Genomic DNA, 19,774 nt, shown 5'->3' with positions numbered 1-19,774 from the left:
GCCCCCAAAAAACACCATCCAATATAACTGACTTTCCGAAGAACCACTTCATATATGAGAAAATACGTATTTACGAGCAAGAAGATGTTGGGCAGAGAATTTTGAATATGATTATAGAAACAGCAGGGATACAGGGTCACACACACACACACACACACACACACACAGAGCTATATACAGGATTTCTCATCCTAGGGATTGATTGACGCTGAGGACTAGGTGACTCTTTTCTGAGGCTTAGTCTACACTTTGAGGAATATTTAGCAATCTATTTACTGAGTGGTAATAATATTCCCTTGAGGCTTGCAATCTAGGAAATGTCCCCAGACATTGCAATATGTCCTCCAGAGAAGTTTAACAAAAGAGAAATGATATTATTATGTATTGCTTGGTCCCCACTTTTGTAAGAGTGCCTCTAGCCCTGGAATAAGTATGAATCAGTCACTGTCTTTCTTGGTCTCAGCCTTCTCATGGTTTTCCCTCCTACAGTGATGAGGACTGTTCCTTTCTTATCTCTCTCAAATGAACCATGTCCTGGTTATTGTAATGAGTGCACTGTTCTGGTCTGTGAAAAATTTCTATGTTGAAATCCTGACATTTAAGGCAATGGTTTTAGAAAACAGCATTTTTAGGAAGTTATTGAATCATAAACATGAAACTTTTTAAAATAAGATTAGTGACCCTAGATGAGGTTATACATTTTTCTAGTCTCTGTACTCTGGAAGCTAAGGCAGGAGGATTGTGAATTTGAAGCCAATGTTGGCTACATAGTGAGGCCTTTTTAATTAGAGACAGATACAGAGAGACAGACCTGAGAGCAGCTGTCTGCCACTTCCACTATGAGAAGACAAAATAAGGACATCTATGAAAGAGAAAGCAGACCCGTGGCCAATAGTGAATCAAATGATGGCTGGATCTTGAGCCCCTCAGCCTCTGGCACTATACAAAGGAAATCTCGGTGTTTATAACTGTCCAGTTTAGAGTGCTTTCCTGAGGCAGCCTGGGTGATCTGAGAATACATTAGCAAGCCTGAATTGTAATCAGTCAGGTTATACCTTTTATCTTGACTTTTATCCAGAAGTCTAATATAGTAAACATTTGCCAAAGAAAAGTCACTTTCTTTGTAACATAATAATTTTAGGTATCTGTAAGTATCTACAGAGGCTATAGTCAGAGGTTCAGCCAAGTCCCAATGCACTCCAAATGCAAACTATATAGTCTAAATTGCAAGTGAAGTTGCTCCACTTAGCAATATGCAGCAACATGTAAGCAGCATGAGGTGAAGTCAAAGAGGAGAGTTTCCATGGACCTTTCAGATTAGACGTTTTAGCTCCAGTGGCTTAGTGAGCTGGGACTTCAGCCGACCTAGCAAGAACAGATGGGTAAGTTAGAACCTAATCAAGAGTACCCAGAAGATAACAACTGGTCCTCAGCCAAGATTTAAATGCTGTATGAGTGGCAGACAATATCTCAGAGAGTTCAAATTGTTTCTAGACAGGATAAAAAGAATTTGGCTGGAGCTAGGTACTACAGATAGAATCTGGGCCAGGCCCCAAAGGTGCCTTTGTTCTCTTGCAGAAGAAGGGAATGTCCTTCTTTCAGTGCCGGCCATTTTATTACTGTCGAAAAGTTACAGCCAGTTAAAGTTGAATTACATTCCCTAAAAGACGCACTGGAGACTTTTCCCTCTGTGCCAAAGAAAGTCACCTTAGGTGAGACTAGTGCTATTGCAAATATAAGTAGTTTAAATGAGGTGTCTATGGAAGGGCTGGTCCTTCATGGAGTGTGACTAGTGTCCTGATAAGAAAATAAGCCCAGGAAGAAGATAACAAGAGAAAAGAAAGGCAGACTGAAGTGTTGCAGCCAAAAGCCAAGAGCACCTAGAAGCCAGGCTGGGGTAAGGGAGATTCTCACTAGTATCAGAGGAAATGTGGCCCTCCTCAAAGCTTTGAGTTTAGACTTCCCTCAGGTAGCTTGAGTTGGTTTGGTTTAGTATGTTCTGATCTAGTCTGATCTATTCTGTTCTGGTCTGGTCTGGTCTGGTCTGGTCTGGTCTGGTCTGGTCTGGCAATGCTGAGAACAGCCCAGGGCCTCATGTGTGCCAGGCAAGTGTTCCACCATTACACTCAAGATCATCCTTAGTTTGGACTGCAAACTCCCAGAAGTGAGACATTCAGTTGTTTTAAGCCCCTGTGGCACTCTGGCATAGAAGACCTATGCCATCTCCAAGGACAAACATCATTGTTCTCTATGTCCCCTCCAAGCAGACTCAGATCCCTCCACAGTTGTCATGGATGATGACCTCTTGATGTTTAAATTCTGCTCTACCTGGTGGCTCCTCTTCTGGGAATTACCACTCTTCCTCAGCTGTTCTTACACCTCCAGGATGACTACAAGCTAGGAACCACATAGGCATTGCTTCCAGAATGAAAAGGGACAGGAAGAACAAAGATGGTCCACTCTCAGAGAAAATCTGCTTGGGTGTCCCTGTGTCCCTGATGCTTCTCTATGGCTCCTCTTTTCATCCTTGCCAGGAAGCATATCTTATGTTTTCCCTGGGAGAGGCCAGGTTCATGTGTAAACCAACATCAGTGGCCATCAAAATGTCTGCATCCAGAGAGCACTGAGACACTTACAGCATTTCTTTTTTAAATTTGGGATGCCAAGGACTGAGTTCAACATGCTTTCTACCACTGGGGTACATTCCCCCAATCTTCTTTCCTTTCAATTATCCCAGCAGTGTCCTAATGTGTGTGATGTTATATGTTATATATCCCTGGTAATCATGAGCCTCACAAGGAGATGTATCAGTGGGATGTGTTCTCTTCATTACTTCTGAATATCTAAAAACAGACTCGCTTAGTTCATTATCTACATACATGTAAGCCTGCTCTTTCGAGAGAATTTACTTTAATACACTTACAATGGCCTTGTGTCAGAATGACACAAGGGAGGGCAATATTTCAAGACAGGACAGCAGATTGTACCACATTCTGATTCAAACAACTGGTCACATCCAGCTGTTGGAGTGTTTTTGATTTTTGTATCAGTCTTAGTGACAGTTTACTGCTCTGCGTTCTATCTTATTAAGACCTGGAGAATCACGGCTTGAATTAGGAAGTATTAAAGAAAGGGCAAGAAGAGATGAAATCCCAATTACAATGTGACATAGTAAGTGAGGAAGCAAGCAAAGGCAACGGAAAGAGCAAAATCATAAAATAAGGGATGGGAAACATGAGCCAGTTGGTCTCCTACTGGGGCAGACGTAACAGTAAATGAAATGTTCTTTGAAAAATTACTAATTTTATTGCCATTATTCCAAAATCTTAAGGAAGAGGTGTGTGCTGTACTGACCTCATCATCCAGGTAACCAGCAGGAATGGGGTTTTCTTGCTGATCAGCATGACTTGAGAAGCCATGGTCTTGTCACTGTGGACAAAACCTTCTCTGTATAAACATGGCAAATGCTTTTATTTCTTTTAGCATGGGGAGCAATATAGCATTATAAGAGCCTTCATTTCCAAAGCCTTGTGCAAGTACCTGGCTCCCCCAGTATCCACTGTGCTCAGCACAGCCCTGGGTACCAGTGTTTGTAGATGCTGATTGCTGATGGATGCAGGGTCTGAGAGTGGAGGCTGACTGGAGTCTGCTTGACCTCCTAGGTGCTGAGGTGACATACATGAACATGACCGCCTACAACAAGGGCCGGCTGCAGTCATCCTTCTGGATTGTGGACAAACAACATGTGTACATCGGCAGTGCAGGTTTAGACTGGCGATCACTTGGACAGGTAATCGACCCACTATACCTAAACTCTAAGTCTGTGACCATCAAAATGTCTCCCTCCAAAGAGTGCTCTCAGATAGTTACAGCTTTTTTTTTTTTTAATTTAGAATGCCAAGGACTGAGTTCAGCATGCTTTCCACCATTGAGGTACATTCCCTAATCCAGTGTTTCTTATGTTTAGCTGCCTGTTTCCAAGAGGCTTGACTTTGTTTAATGTGGAAAGACAAACTTTTCCTAGGGAGAATCATTTTATCTGATAAACAACATGACCACCGTTGGGTCAAAGCTTAGGAACTCAGATGCTACTGTGAGCATCTTCAGACCAAGTTCCACATGGGTTATAGTACCTAGACTCCAGTACTAGGGATGATATTGCACCATCAGTGAGGTGGGAAACCATGCCAGCTTAACACAAAACAGTGTGATTTAGGACAGAAGTCATGTGGAGTATGATAATCTTAAGATGGAAATGTTATCATACTCTTCACAGCCAATTAATGTCAAATGTCTTGAAGATAAATTTGCATAGTCCTCTAATTTTCATATATTTGTGCTGGCCAGAGCTGATCCACAGAGGATTATAAAACTATTGTGTTCCGGTGTGTCTATGGGAATGAGAACCTCCTAGTCACTGGGTGCTTCAGGCACCTGACCACTTATACTGCGGAGCCCACACAAGCCCATCCTAGCCAGGTTTTGGGTAAGGAGCACTAAGGAGAGACAGCACCAAGATGCCAGTAATTCTTTGACCCACAGAGAAAGATGGCAACTGGCATGGGAGGTGGTGTGAGTACTGACTGCTTTACGTACCTAACCATTTGCCTCTCTGGTTCCATTCGTTCCTTCACCTTCTTAAGCTTCTGTCTTTTCTGTTCCCTCTCTTCATCTGGTTCTCCTAGTTTATGGTGAGGCAGGCAAGCACGCTCAGGTATAGAAGAAACAGGCAGTATGTAAATGGGGTGTCAGCAACTCAGTTGTTTTCCTCTGCACTGAAGTGTTGGTATACTTCTAAAAGAAAACTTACTAAGTGTGTTGATATCACATTAAGAAATAAGACCAAGCTTCCTCTAGAATAGAATGATCTAGAGCAAGCCCAAATTTGAATTCTCATTTCTTTCCATGGGTCATCCATCTTTCTGTGATTACTAGCCAGTCTGTAGGTTCTCTCTTGTGTCTAACCTGTCTCTGCTGCCTGTCTGCTGTGCTTATGTATCACATGGCTGTGTCTTTTTGTCTATCTATCTATCTATCTATCTATCTATCTATCTATCTATCTATCTATCTGTCTCTGCGTGTGTGTGTGTGTATGTGTTTGCATGCATCAGTCTGTCTGTCAGTCTGTCTGTCTGTCTGTCTGTCTGATGTCTGTCTGTTGTATCTGTGTTGCCTGCCCCTAGCAAAGGACATTGTTCTGTATTTGTTGAACACTAAAGAAAACATACAGAAAAACAATGAGAGTTTCTTGTTTGGTTGGTTGGTTGGTTGGTTGGTTGGTTGGTTTTTTTTTTTTTTTTCAAGACAGGGCTTCTCTGTGTAGCCCTAACTGTCCTGGAACTCACTTTGTAGACCAGGCTGGCCTTGAACTCAGAAATCCACCTGCCTCTGCCTCCCAAGTGCTGGGATTAAAGGTATGCACCATCAGCTTTACATTTTGTGAGTTTTTCTAGTGAAATCTAGATTGTTGCTAATAATGGTCTCTGAAATCTATGCTAAGTGACAGAAATGATCAGAGCTGATCTTCCGACTTCTCTGTACCTTGGCCCTTCTCTATGTCAGGCTTCTCTCTCAGCACATGGAGGGCACAAGTTCCTTCCATTTTCACCATGTCTCTTACTTGTAAGTAATTCTACCATCATTTCATTCTACAGTGGAAGAGAGGCCATAGGTCAGTTTGGGGTCCTGTGACCTTAGAGGAAATGGTGACGCTAAAATTCAAATCTATGCCCTTCAATACTAAAGTTTTCACTTTTATTTGACCTTGACCACCACTAATTTTTAAAAGTAAGATATGCTTACTGAAAACTATGTTTATATTACTTCATTAGGGTGAGAAAAATCAAGTCGTAATTCTTTCAGAAATCCCGTTTGCTTGCATCCAACAACATGCCCTGCATTGCCCCAGCAATATGCAACGTGGTGGCCCTGAAATGGCATCTCTTATTCATTTCTGAAGCTTTGCAAACTCCCTACATCTCAGGGTTAGATTCCAAAGCCCTGGAGGCCCTGCATATATGTTTGCTTCTGTTGGTTTTTTTTTTTTTTTTTTCCCAAGGACTCCTTTAGAATTCCCACAGCCCACAAGGAGTCCTGCGGGAAGAAAGAACACCTCTGTACACTTCTCACTTTGTGAGCACCTCAACACACCAGGGAGGAAAAGGAAACTGTAGCTTGCAAAAAGGGAACAAAAGGCCAGCTAGTTCAAGAAAGGAAGGCATTCAGCAGTCTCAGGCTCTGGAGGCGAGAAGCTGAAATGGGAGAAGCTGGGGAGGGAAATATGAAAATCAGGCTTTTAGAAAAAGTTACATTTATAGTCTTTGAACAAACCTCTTAGCTTGGAGTCAAAAGGTGGGATTCAATAGGTCCATTGACATCAAGAACCTGGCAACTAGGAAAGGGAGAGAAATTTAAGTATTGTTCTTTAATAAAATTATTGTATTATACTATATGGAGTTATTTAAATAGTGTTCTTTAGTGAGAATGCAACAAAAAATAGGCCTATTTAAACCCTGAGCATGTGCACATTTTCATCATAGCTACTTTCATTGTGGAAGAAATTAAAAGGTACACATGAAAATAAATCAGCTTTTGGCCAGGGGAGTGTAGGGATGGGGAGAGCAGAACTTACATGAGTATCTTAGTCAGGGTTTCTATTCTTGAATAAACACCATGACCAAGAAGCAAGTTGGGGAGGAAAGGTTTATTCAGCTCACACTTTCACATTGCTGTTCATCACCAAAGGAAGCCAGGACTGGAACTCAAGCAGGTCAGGAAGCAGGAGCTGATGCAGAGGCCATTGAGGGATGTTACTTGCTCAGCTTGCTTTCTTATAGAACCCAGGACTGCCAGCTCAGGGATGGCACCACCCACAATGGGCCCTCCCCCTTTGATGACTAATTGAGAAAATGTCTTACAGCTGGATCTCGTGGAGGCATTTCCTCAAGGGAGGCTCCTTCCCCTGTGATAACTCCACCTTGTGTCAAGTTGACACACAAAGCCTCCCAGTACAATGAGGAAGACTTCAATACTCAGCACTTTGCTCAGCCTCCTGCTGCATGGCAAGGGAACCAACCACCTGACCAGCCCAGGACCTGAGTGATAAGTTGGATCATAAGCTTTTAATCTTGGGGCTTTTAATCTGGCACTGACTCATTTTCTAAGCTGTATATTATAGCGTGTCATTTCAGGGACACGGTCTTGGTCATTGCCTGGGAAAAAGACTCTCACCAACAAAGACTGAGAAATTTTAAGTTTCCTTTATATAGATTTCTTTAGTGTGCTAAGGCGATATGGAGAGGGTGTGGCTGTCATCATGCCTGATTGACTTTGAAACACTTCTCATGGTTAATTTTATAGATCCTTAAAGCCTACACTTAGGGACACTGAGATAGAATCTGGAGCTGAAGGCTACCTCTAACCTACAGAGGTCTGGGCTCTGTAACTGTTTCATAGCCACAAGTTCAAGCAACTGCAATCACTGTGATACAGACAGTGAGCAAGAGCAGAAAGAAATATTTGATGGGAGAGAGAGCTGGCAGAGTGGTGTCACAGTGACTGGTGGGCCATGAAGCAGGAAGCAGAGAGAGCAGGTAGCACAGTTCCCAGCACCTGGAGCTGGGCCACCAGAAGAGGACAACACTGTCAGTAGAGACAGTCTGTCTTCAGAGGGTATTCCTGACGTCCTGTGGGCTGTTAGAGAAACGTAAGGAGATGGACCACTGTAACTATCACTGGAGCACCTGAACAGTGATAACGCCTCTAATGATGCTGAGTTTATCACAGCTGCTGTTTCTAGCAATGACCACTTGGTGGACATTAACAGGAGTCCAAGTCACAGATGTCACTATAGCCTGGGATTTATAATGAAAAAGTCACTAAGACCTACCCTGTCTTTGAGTGCCTCTCTTGTGTATTTGAGTGTGTGTGTGTGATATATATATATATATATATATATATATATATATATATGCACATGTATACATGTATACATGTTATGTATCAGAGGACAGAGGCCAGCTGCATGTGTTGATCCTCAGGATGGTATCCTTATTCCCCCTCCCCCATCCCACCCTACCACAACCCACCCTACCTTTTGAGACAAGGTCTCCCACTTTTATCTGGAGTTTTTCAGTTAGGCTAGTCCTGAGAATCCACCCATCTTTGCCTCCCCAGCTCTGAAGTTACAAGCATATGCTACCTTGTCTGGTGTTATATAAAGTGTATTCTGAGGGATTAGGGATGACAATGGGGTCCTTCATGATTACCCAGCAAGTAATTTGCTGACTCATCCATCTCCCCAGCCCTTGAGTCTGTCTTGTTTCTGATGTTTTTTTTTTTTTTTTCTATTCACAGAAAAGGTCACAGGCAAAGCTGGAGCTCCATTGAGTGCAGTGGGCAGGAGTCACTCAGGCCACTGAGTGCAGGAGCAGGCGGCTCAGTCTTTCCTATTTGGTGCTGGCACTGAGCTGATGTTTTTCTTAGAATTTACAAGCTTCTGAAGGCAAGGCATGCTCCAGCACCTAGGGAAGGGGTGCACCAGTAATTCAAGTAACCAGTTATCAAGAACGAAATGTAAATGAAAAGGCAAAAGGCAATTCAAGCGCAAATACAGCAGGGAATAATTAATAGTGCTTAGAAAACATTTAACAAAGGGAAGCAAATAATTAGCTCTTCCTTACTGGTTGAAAGATTACCTGTGCAGCTCGGAAAAGCCATTTTGTTTGCACATGCATATTAAAGTAAATGAGGGGGTGGAAGTCCATGCTTTTAATAAAATATATGTATAAGGAAACAGTGTTTTCAATAACAAAGCTATGCAAATTTTCTACAATTTCTATAGTGGCAGTTCCACAAGTAATATTCGAAAGAGCATAAATAAATAAATAAATAAATCTTTTCTTCTGTCTCCTATGGGAACCGTTCTTTCAAAGTTCCTGAATCGTCTCCTGCCTCTGTTTATGTGATGTCATGGAGGAACAAGAGCTTGTTTTGCCTTTGTCCTGCCTGTCCTAGCACAAGGAACAGTCATAGCTTCGTTTCTGAGTAAAGTGTATGTCTGAGCTTGTATTCAGTGTCCTATCCACTTTCACTTTTCTTTTCTAAAGGGCATGATGGCCTGATGTCTCCTGATGTGGCTTGTCTTGAGATATCTGTCCTGTTCACTTAAAAAAAATTCATATATACATATATATCTATATGTATATATAGATATAGATATAGATATAGATAGATATGTTATTTTGTGTGTGACAGACCGTGTGTGCTATGCCTGTGTGTGTGTGTGTGTGTGTGTGCAGGTTTCTTTACATGGGTTTCTGTGATTGAAATCCAGTTCCTTCCTTCAGCTTACATTGTCAGGCAGCAAGAACCTTTGCCTGCTCAGCCATCTTGTTGGCTCCTGATCATTTCCCCCTACATATAGAGCACTGGATTAAAGGCTCTTCTAACTTATGACTCCCTTGAGTTCAAGTGAAAGACTTGCCTTCAAACCAATTCAAAAATTCCCCTAGCTGTGAACTTTCCTCTCTTCAGTGATGCTCTGACCCTGGGAGCCAGGTGCTACTGCTAGGTTTCCCGTTCTCGCATCTCATTGTTTGTGTTGATTGTTTCTAAGCTGTTGTCCTGCACTGAAACACAGGTTGAAGTCAGAATGGAAACTGACTTTTTTTTTTTTTTTTTTTTTTTTTTTTTTTTTTTTTTTTTTGCTCTCATGCCATCTCTTTGAGTTTTCATTTGTTCATTTCTACAATTGAACTAACAATAATCATCTATGGTGTTGCTGGGGAACCAAAAGAGTTCCTAAAACTTACCTGGCATCACACCTGAAGCATGGGGACTGTCAATAAGCTATGCATTGAGCTGATGCCTGGGAACCAGAGTTGTTTAAACCGAGAAGGAATGCCAGTATTAATGCTTATTTCCTGGCATCGATGATGGGGCCATCCACCTCTTTCACAAACAAACACATGGCCTTCTTAACAGCACAGTATGGGGCACAATAGCATGACAGGAGCATGGCCCACTGACTGCGACCCACTGAAGGCAAAGCCTTAATGACCTGCCATAGAGCTTTATTTTGTGGTTATTATCAAAGGCAATGCCTAGATAATTAAGCAATCTTAAACAAATATGAAAAATGGAGCCAAAGCCATAGCATTTAGAAACTAGACTTGAATGTTCACATGAGTCAGGCCAATGCTCACCAGAGAAAGTTGAGGGGGGACACAGACATAATAGAGAAAAGTCTCAAGCTGGACTCAAGATGTGGAAGCTGTATCATACATGCTTTTTATATTAGTCATAAGTTGGAAGCAAAGACAAAAGCCAAGGAAACCGGAAGTCACTAGTCAGGCTCTGGCCACTGGTGCTGATTGCTAAAACCTGATGTTGTTGACTCGCTGCAAGGACAGTGGCAGCCAGGAGAGCTCTGGCTGGTTGCTGCAGGTTGTAGGTCAGAGTTCCAACTTTACATGTTGTCTGGCTGTCTTCCAGCTGTGTCTTAGTTAGTTAGAGTTTCTATTGCTGCAGCGAAACAAATAACCAGAAAGTAAGTTGGGGAGGAAAGGTTTTATTTGGCTTACACTTCTGCATTGCTGTATTGCTGTTTATTGCCAAAGAAAGTTAGGGCAGAAACTCAAACAGGGCAGGAACTGGAGGCAGGAGCTAATGCACAGGCCATGGAGGGGTGCTGCCTACTGACTTCTACTTACTATTCCTCTAGACTTGCTCAGCCTATTTTCTTATAGAACCCAGGATCACTAGCCCAGGGATATCACTACCCACCATGTGCTGGACCCTCTCCCTTGATCACTAATTGAGGAAAAGCCTTACAGCTCGATTTCATGAGGCATTTTCTCTACTGAAGCTCCTTCCTCGCTGACAAAACCAACCAGTACAGGCTGTGTTGTATATTCAAGATCAGAGATCAGATAAAAACATCAAAACATCCTCACGTTCACACACTGTCTCCTCCTAAATTGCTTTTTTTCAATCTCTTGTGGGTATTAGGAGCCCATACTGAAGATTGTGATAGATGTCTCCTGAGTGTGGTTAATGACATGAAATCCCAGTTTCCTTCATTTCTGCCGGTTATCCCCTTTTTTCTCTTGCCCCCTCCCTACCTCAGTCACTTGGGTTTCAACTTGTATTTGGGTTTGCATCATTGGTTAACTCTTACTTTTGAATCCTTGCTTATCAATTTTTGACTTATCAATTTGACTAAGTATCAAATAAGATGATGATTATTCTTCCTATTCTGTGATCTTCTCAGAAGGAGATTTCATTTTCCCAAATCTCTTGAATACCCTCCTGAGTAGAGGCATCAGATAGAATCCTCCATGAGATGCAGACACACATCCACGGGGGCGGTAGGGGCTCAGACTCTGGCACTAGATCCATCTCTAAGTGTAGAATTGCCTGCCAGAGTCTCCAAGATTCATCTCAAACAGATGGAAAATGTCAGCCTTAGATGTTTTTGTTTTCAAGTTATTTTTAGTTGTCATTGTCATTTCTGTAGTGTTTGTGCACAACACTCAGAAAAAGAGTTGTCACTAAAGAAAACGCTTGGCTCACTGTTTCAAACACTAACAGGAAGAACTAAAGGACAGGAGAACATGGCCTGAGAATATTTTCCAAGAAGAAGAAAATGCTTTAGGGGAGCTTGTCTCTCTTCCTATTTATACCAGAGCTCTCCTAGACAGCACCCTCCATTAGTGACAAGCTCCCACTGCAGGCACACAAGTGATGGGGTACACTCCTGCCTGAGTATTTTATTCCTGGATTTCTCTTAAAAATCATCTTCCTTGGTGTTAATCCCAAATCTTTTCCTAAGCTCTTGGTTAAGGTCTGGCATGCATGCTCCCATAGACTTCAGCAAAATGACATCAATTCACACTATGGTATAAGTGAGCATCCAGTGTGAAGATTATTACACCGTAAGAAAACAGGAAAGTGAGGACCTGGCCTTTGAGGCCATACGTTCCAGTGTTGTCTGGGATATAGTGGGGTTCTGGTATTTAAATGGAACTCTATCTAGACCTTTCATGGAGAAGTGTAACATTGGACCCTTCATGTCTAAACCCACCACAGATGCACAGAGGAGATAATGGTTATGTATCTGAGGTTTTCATAAAAAGTTCCACATTTTGTCAGCTCCTTGGAGGGAAAACTCTTAAATAGAATACTGTCACAGCAAATAAGAATAATGACTTTTGTGGATTTTGCATAGTTCCTTTCACATTCATTTTTCTGATCCTCTCAAAGCCTATGACAGCAACAAGAGTCACAGAGGCTGAGAATCAGATGCTAAACAGCTAGCCCAAGGACATGGTGCCAAGAAGGGGCTACACTATGGCAACAGGTCTCCTCTCCACCATAGAAAATGAATGGGTAGCAGCCTGGTGAGAGGCACTTAGACTATTGGCTTACTGCTCCAGCTTTTAGCCAAAGTTTAAGCAGAGGAAAATGCTTCCTTTGGTCCCAATTCTAGGAGCAATCTGGAAAGCAGTGGCCCTGGCTCTGTATTATTTGCAAAGTGAGCCCCTCAGTGGAGACTGTTCCACTGTGGCTGACCTTCTCCAGGAAATTTGCTCTCTCCCCAGAAGAAGCTATTTAAACCCCTTGACTCTTTTCTTATTATCTTAGACATGCACACACACACACACACACACACACACACACACTCAAAGTCCTCCCCGAATCCTCAGATGTCCCCAAAACAATATTAGGAGTCTGTTAGCTTTCTGTTACTGTGATCAATACCTGCTATGATTAATTAATAAAGAGAAATTTTTGAATTTTTCTAAAGGTGATAAAGACAAACTATGCTGCCAATCTGAGGGTGGATTTCAGTATGCAACTGAGCCCAGTTATATAAATAAATGCAGGGCTGGGGATTTCTTTCTTGCAAGTAGGGTCAGGCACATCAGTGGATAGACAGTTGTAAGAGGAGCTCTGAGTATACTAAACTGGCCTAACAGAATTCGTCCTAAGGCCAGCTTATAAATATATAGCAAGCAAAAGTAAAAGAACAAATAGCAAGTGGTGAGTACATAGCAGAACATCTAACCAGGCATGATAGCATCCAAAAATAATAGTCTTGCTCATCCATACCCTAGGATACACAATAGTAACCTCTATTGGAAATGATTTACTTCCTAGCTATTCTCAAAGGTACAGTGCTTCTAATAACCTTTGCCGGGTTGCTGTTCTTTCTCTTTATCACAGTGCCAGGGAGGCAGCCTGTTCTAGGACAAGAAATCTCAGAGGTACTTGAACAAACAGAAATCTGAGACAAAGGTTCCTGTTTTGTTCTCAGAGTCTGCTCACAAGAAACACAAATAGCTCATGACAATTTACCGATATCATTTATGCTATAGAAATAAAAATAGAGCAACAGAAAAGTATTTCTTTGATGTCAATGGGTGTGGAATTTGAAGGAAGAGTTTGACTACAGAAGAAATAGCTGAAGGAATAAAGTAGGTTTTGACTGACACCGAGAAAGGAATAAATAGAGTGTGGTGATAAATGATAAAGGCACAGTAAGAAGAGAGTATTCTCTAAAAATGGAAGACATAAACCTACCTGGTAGTAATTATTATCAATGAGGAGATGGCAGAGCAGGAGTCCCTGTGAGAAATGAAGGACTTGCAGAACTTCCCTAATGTCTTATCATTATGGCATGATGGCAAAGCCCTGAATATCCAACACCAACACAGTAGGTTGGGGACTAGGAAGAGGCCACACATTCCCTTGGCCCCTTTCTTTTCCTTCCTTGCCATTCTGGGGTCTGTATTCCATCTCCCTTCCAACATGCCACTGCCAGAACCTTCAATAGCCTCAAGCGTGTCAAGAACTTTATGGAACTGCTTCCTCTGCTCCAGTAGCATGCTGTCCATGTAATGTGGCTCCTGGGTACAACTAGCTGCTTCCTTGTGAGCGTTTTCTTACTTTTTGAAGAACGTTCCCCAACAAAAATGCCGTGACTTAGACACAATAGGAATGTGTTTAGCCTCCCCTCCTATGCATCTCTCTTGTAGCTTTCATTGGAAGTGCAGTGAAGGATTTGTGTCAAAATGTCTGAACTGTCTGTGATTAGGTCACTCTTATTGATCTATGCATGGGACAAGGATAGGATGAAGTATGACTACAAACAGCATGTGGGGACAGAGACTGTTTGTAACTTCTGGTGGACAGTCGCACACCTAGACTCAGGGAGGCCCAGGCAATGATGATGTCAACCTCTATTCTGACATCTGGGTGGGAGGGAAGAACTGGGATTTTTAATTTTAAGATACCTATACGAAATCTAAGAAGCAATGTCATCTAAGCAGTTAAGCAACAAGCTTAGTGATGAAGGAGACAGATGTACTACTGTGAGACCTCACAACCTGATAGAACACTGTGCTCTGTCCAGCTGCCAAATTTCTGCCTAGTCATACGTTCTAGTTCTAGTAGTCTCTGTGAAAGTATTAGCAGACGGACATGGGTCTCTATATTCTTGTTCTGCTCACATATCCTCGACCTACCATTGCCTTACAAATAAATGCAGACAACATTTTTCATCTCCTTCCTCCCCTCAAAATAATCTCTCTTTCTACACTTTAACTGTTCTTCATCCACTTTGCCTCAAAGCTCCAGCCATCGTTAATTTCCCTCTCCTTTCTCCTTCCTCGTCTATACATACAGTTAATTCCCAAGTAGTAAGAGGTCTTTACTCTTCATTCCATGGATAGAGTTACGTCACTTATATGCACACTTGAGTATGATGTCAGCCACTTTTTCTGGAACTGATGAGTCTCAGTGGCTTATATTTGCCTTTGGCTTCTTATTGTCACTAATTCTGATCTCTATTCAGAGATCATATTCCTAAGTGACCCCATTTCCCAGTACTCAGACACTTCAGGAACTCTCCTCATCCTGACACGAAACGTTCTCCTTGATTTCATTCTTATCTATCAATAGCTCTTCTAGTAACTTCTATGGCCCCACCCATGAGCCAACTGATGTTATTAACTATTCACCGAGCAAAACTTTAATTTCTCATCTCTTTGTCTTTGTGCATCCTCCTCACTTCCTGCTCAGTGTCATCTTTAGCCCATTACATATTCAAAATGTAAAAAAAAAAAAAAGATAGATACAAGGATTAATGTATAGTGACTGCAAAGGCAAAAAAAACTATGCATGTAAGGGGGCTAAAATTAATAGTACCAACCAAATTTACTTAAACCATGTGCAGGCATTAGATATTACACATTTAGAACATAGTTAATGAAAAGCTCGATTTTCAAAATTATATGTATGGAAGGGTGTCTGAATATATAATAACATTAATAGTGTATCTCAATATCAAAGCATTTCTAAAAATAACAATAAAAGCTAGTATAGATTTAGTGTGTGTGTGTGTGTGTGTGTGTGTGTGTGTGTGTGTAAGCCAGAAACTAACATCTCAGTGACATATTGTTGTCTATCCCCCACCTGACCCCTCTTCCTCTCGATGAAGTAGGGTCTTCAGAATCCAGCTGTTTTATGTAGGAAACATCTCATAGCCATAGTCATGTCTGTGTTTTCATCCTCATGCTCACATTTGGGACTTTATGCTTAAGGGGGAAAAGTTCACCTTCTTTTATTAATTATCACCAGATAATAAGGTGACAGATAGTGCACTAGGCAGAGAACAAAGTTTCTAGGAGTGTGAGTCTTGGCCTAGGTGACCTCCCTAGCCTCTATTCTTACCTCCAGGTTTCTGGAAATGTCTAACTGGGGAAAAGATGTTATGATTGAACACTGAGCCAACCAACCAACCATGCTTACCTGGATATGCCTGGGGAATTAGCCTGTGGAAAATTGCCAATCACTTACAGTATTAGACAATTTTGCATGTGTAATTTTTATATGAGCAAAGCAGACAAAAGATAGTTTTACTTGAAAATGGTAAGAAAAGAAACTCCCCATCTGCCATGCTCTGTCACAGGTGAGCCTGTTGTGAAGGCCTCATTTTAATGAATTATTGTATTGTTTTCTTTTGTTTGCCTCAAGTGACATGTGAAAAGAGAATAGTTTCTTAAAAATTAGAATTCTATTCCTTATGTATCCATGACAAAATTGCACAGACTTTAAAAAACCTGTTTCCAGATCTATAAAATAGTTGTTTACTTCTCTTATGAACCTTTTGAAGAATATATGGAAATTCAATGAAGAAATACCAAGGGTGCTTAGTAATTTCTCCATAGCTACTTCTCTTCCTTGTAGGAACTCACAAAATACACAATTTTTTTTCATGGTGCCTCTATGTTGCCTTCTATGGTAGCTAGCTGCATAGCTCAGCTTTTTCCTACAAAAGCAATGACATTTTCTTTTTAATTCCCATAGAATACAAAATAGTCTCTAGCCCTCAATACATGACCAATAAATAGATTAAGCTGCTAGTTAATTAATTGAATTATCCATTACAGGCTAAGTGCAACTGCATGGTTCCTTCCTTTATCCCTGGAGCTGCAATATGGGTAATGACCTGGGACTGTCACCAGGCACCTATTTCTGGTTGATCCCTGAAGCAGTGCTGACAGATGCTGGCTCCACAGCAGTCATCAGGGAGATGAAGGGGTCCTGGGTCTTCTGGAACACTGTCAACACCACAAGCTGTGAAGATTTTTTTTTTATTCTTTCCAAGAATTTTTAAAAAGAGAACAAAATAAAATATCAAGTTAAATTTAAACCACCAATCTTTTCTGGAAAAAAAAAAAAGAAAGAAAGAAAGAAAAAGAAACAAGAAAACAACTACTCAAGTGAAGGCTTTTTTTTTTTTTTTTTTCATTTTATTTTCAGTGACATACGGAGTTTAAATGGCAAAGAGATGCATTAAAGTTCTATTTAAGAGAAAGAGAGCCACCCAGGAGATTGTGAGTCTGATCCTCTGGCAAATAAACAACTTCCCTTCTATAATCTCTTTAAGCCCCAGGCAAGCCCTGTGGTACTTTCTTATCTGAGAAAGTAACAGAATCTTCTATCAGGCCGTCTAGAAAATAGCCCTCAAATCAAAAATTATAAAAAGGATATATATTAGTCATCATTATTATTAATATTCTTCAAAATAACATATGTGTGTATTCATTCTCTTCTCCAAGTTTTTACTTGGATGCAGTCATAATTGCTTTTACTGAGCTTCACTCCCCTTACTCTTTAGCTTCACATGTTTGGAAGCCTTGAGCCTGTGGTAGGTTTCCATGGTATCTAAGAAATAAGGTGTTCCTTGTGTGCATGGTGGTGTGAACTGCTTTGAAGTTTTGAGGACGGAATGAGCTCTTGTGTGGATAGATGGTTCCATATGACATAAGCATAGACAGTAAGGTCTTTGTGAGTCATCACTGCCCAGGTCTTCAGCTCATTGTTTTATGAAATGGGATCTAAGTCAATCCACCATGCTTAATAACCCAGCTATGATGTTGAGAAGAAGTGAGAATAGCTTTGGATTGCTTGGAAGTTTGGGTGGTCCTCCCCCAGACCTGATTATTAGATAATATCTAAGAATGTGTTGCCCTGCCCCACTGACACAGTCTTGTTCCTATGTACAGCCTACTTTTTCTTAACATTCCATCTTTTCCTGCTAGAACATTAAGTGGTGAATACCATCAATGAAGAGTAATGAGTTTGAAATTTCAATTTTTTATTTTGCTTTACTGAGATTTTGTCAAGGACTGCTCTGCCAAATGTTGGAACCCACACTGCCAAAAGCCTTGGGGGATAAGTTGTTAGAGCCCGCACTGCCCCAAGCTGCTCCGGTCCATGGGTTAGGGTTCAGTGAGAGAGAGTGAGGACAGAGTCCAGAGTCGAAGAATGGAGACCAGACAGAGTGTGATTCAATCCCATTTATTCTTCAGTCTCTCTTCTTCTCTCCAGGTCCCTAGTTCCAAGTCTCTAGTTCCTAGCACCAAGCCTCAGGTCCTAAACTTAGTCCCAGCTGTAATAAGTCTCAAGTCCTTGCTAGTCTCTTGCCCAGTTCCAAGTTCTCTTCCAAGTCTCAAGTCTCAAGTGTCTAGTTCCTAGTTGCTTTCTTCTGTCTGCCTCTCACCTTTTATATGTCTCACTTCTAAGTCATGCCTTTAAGTCACACCTTTAAGTCTTGTCTCTAAATCACATCTTTAAGTCATGCCTTTTGGGTTTGTTGGAAGATTACTTTTTTGCTTTTTCTAGGTTGTAGTTTTTCTCCTTGTGTTGGAGTTTTCTATCTATTATGTTTTGTAGGGCTGGATTTGTGGGAAGATATTGTGTAAATTTGGGTTTGTCGTGGAATATCTTACTTTCTCCATCTATAGTGATTGAGTGTTTTGCTGGGTATAGTAGTCTGGGCTGGCATTTGTGATCTCTTAGGGTCTTTATATCAATCCAGGATCTTCTGGCTTTTATAGTCTCTGGTGAGAAGTCTGGTGTAATTCTCATAGGTCTGCCTTTATATGTTATTTGACCTTTTTCCCTTACTGCTTTTACAATTTTTCCTTTGTTTCATACATTTGAAGTTTTGATTATTATGTGATAGGAGAAATTTTTTTCTGGTCTCATCTATTTGGAGTTCTGTAGGCTTCTTGAATGTTCATGGGCATCTATTTCTTTAGGTTAGGAAAGTTTTCCTCTATAATTTTGTTGAAGATATTTACTGACCCTTTAAGTTGGGAATCTTCACTCTCATCTATACCTATTATCCTTAGGTTTGGTCTTCTCATTGTGTCCTGGATTTTCTGGATGTTTTGGGTTAGGAGCTTTTTGCATTTTGCCTTTTCTTTGACAGTTGTGTCAATGTTTTCCATGGTATCTTCTGCACCTGAGATTCTCTCTTCTATCTCTTGTATTCTGTTGGAGATGCTTACATCTATGACTCCTGATTTCTTTCCTAGGTTTTCTAGCTCCATGGTAGTCTGCCTTTGAGATTTCTTTATTGTTTCTACTTCTATTTTTAGATCCTGGATGGTTTTGCTTAATTCTATCACCTGTTTGGTTGTGTTTTCTTGTAATTCTTTAAGGGATTTTTGTGTTTTCTCTTTAAGGGCTTCTACCTGTTTACCTGTGTTCTCCTGTGTTTCTTTAAGGGAGTTGTTTATGTCCTTCTTAAAGTCCTCTATCAACCTCATGAGAAGTGGTTTTTAAATCTGAATCTTGCTTTTCTGGTGTTATGGGGTGTTCAGGACTTGCTATGGTAGGAGAACTGGGTTCTGATGATGCGAGTTAACTCTGTTGCTTATGTTCTTGAGCTTTCCTTTCGCCATCTGGTTAACTCTAGTGCTACCTGTACTTGCTGTTTCTGACCGGAGATTGTCTTTCCAGTTATCTTGCTTTTGTCAGAACTCCTTAGGGTCCAGATGTCTCTGTGATCTTGTGATCCTGAGCTCCTAAGTGGAAGAGCTCCTGGGACTCAGGCTTCCTCTAGGATCCTGAAATCCTGCTGCTCTGAGTATAGTGGTTCTACCACTGCTGTAAGATGGTTCAAGATATGGTGTCTTCACAGGAGCAGACCTGCTAGGTCAAAATTTCAATTTTTAAAAAAATCCTTTTTACTTCTCAGTGTCAGCACATAATATACAGATGTCCCAAACTACATATTTAGGTATTCTGGGAGATTGCAGCAGATCCACGTCTGTAAAACATGTACAGCAAAAATTATTGCTGTATTTGATCACCTTGGAATTCTTGAAGTAATTCATCATTTTAGTTGCTTCAATAAACCCTGTTGTTGGTAGAAATTACAATTTTGACTTTCCCAACTAAGTAAAGATTAAAATAA

The 19,774-nt window shown here is 41.1% G+C and overlaps 1 protein-coding gene across 6 annotated transcripts in view; it reads left to right on the top strand.

The window, feature by feature from the left end:
• The window catches only part of Pld5 (phospholipase D family member 5), a 307,810-nt gene that overhangs the window by 226,308 nt on the left and 61,728 nt on the right, over window positions 1-19,774 (top strand). For all 6 annotated transcript variants that reach the window (XM_076914550.1, XM_076914552.1, XM_034520958.2 and 3 more), the window contains one exon: window positions 3,663-3,790. In XM_076914550.1, the coding sequence (XP_076770665.1) occupies window positions 3,663-3,790 (128 nt within the window). The remainder of the gene's footprint in view (window positions 1-3,662; window positions 3,791-19,774) is intronic.

Source organism: Arvicanthis niloticus, chromosome 16 (genome assembly GCF_011762505.2).
Source record: "Arvicanthis niloticus isolate mArvNil1 chromosome 16, mArvNil1.pat.X, whole genome shotgun sequence".
Taxonomy (NCBI): Eukaryota; Metazoa; Chordata; class Mammalia; order Rodentia; family Muridae; genus Arvicanthis; species Arvicanthis niloticus.
The sequence above is the reverse complement of the archived record's forward strand: the minus strand, read 5'-3'. Positions and strand labels throughout refer to the sequence as shown.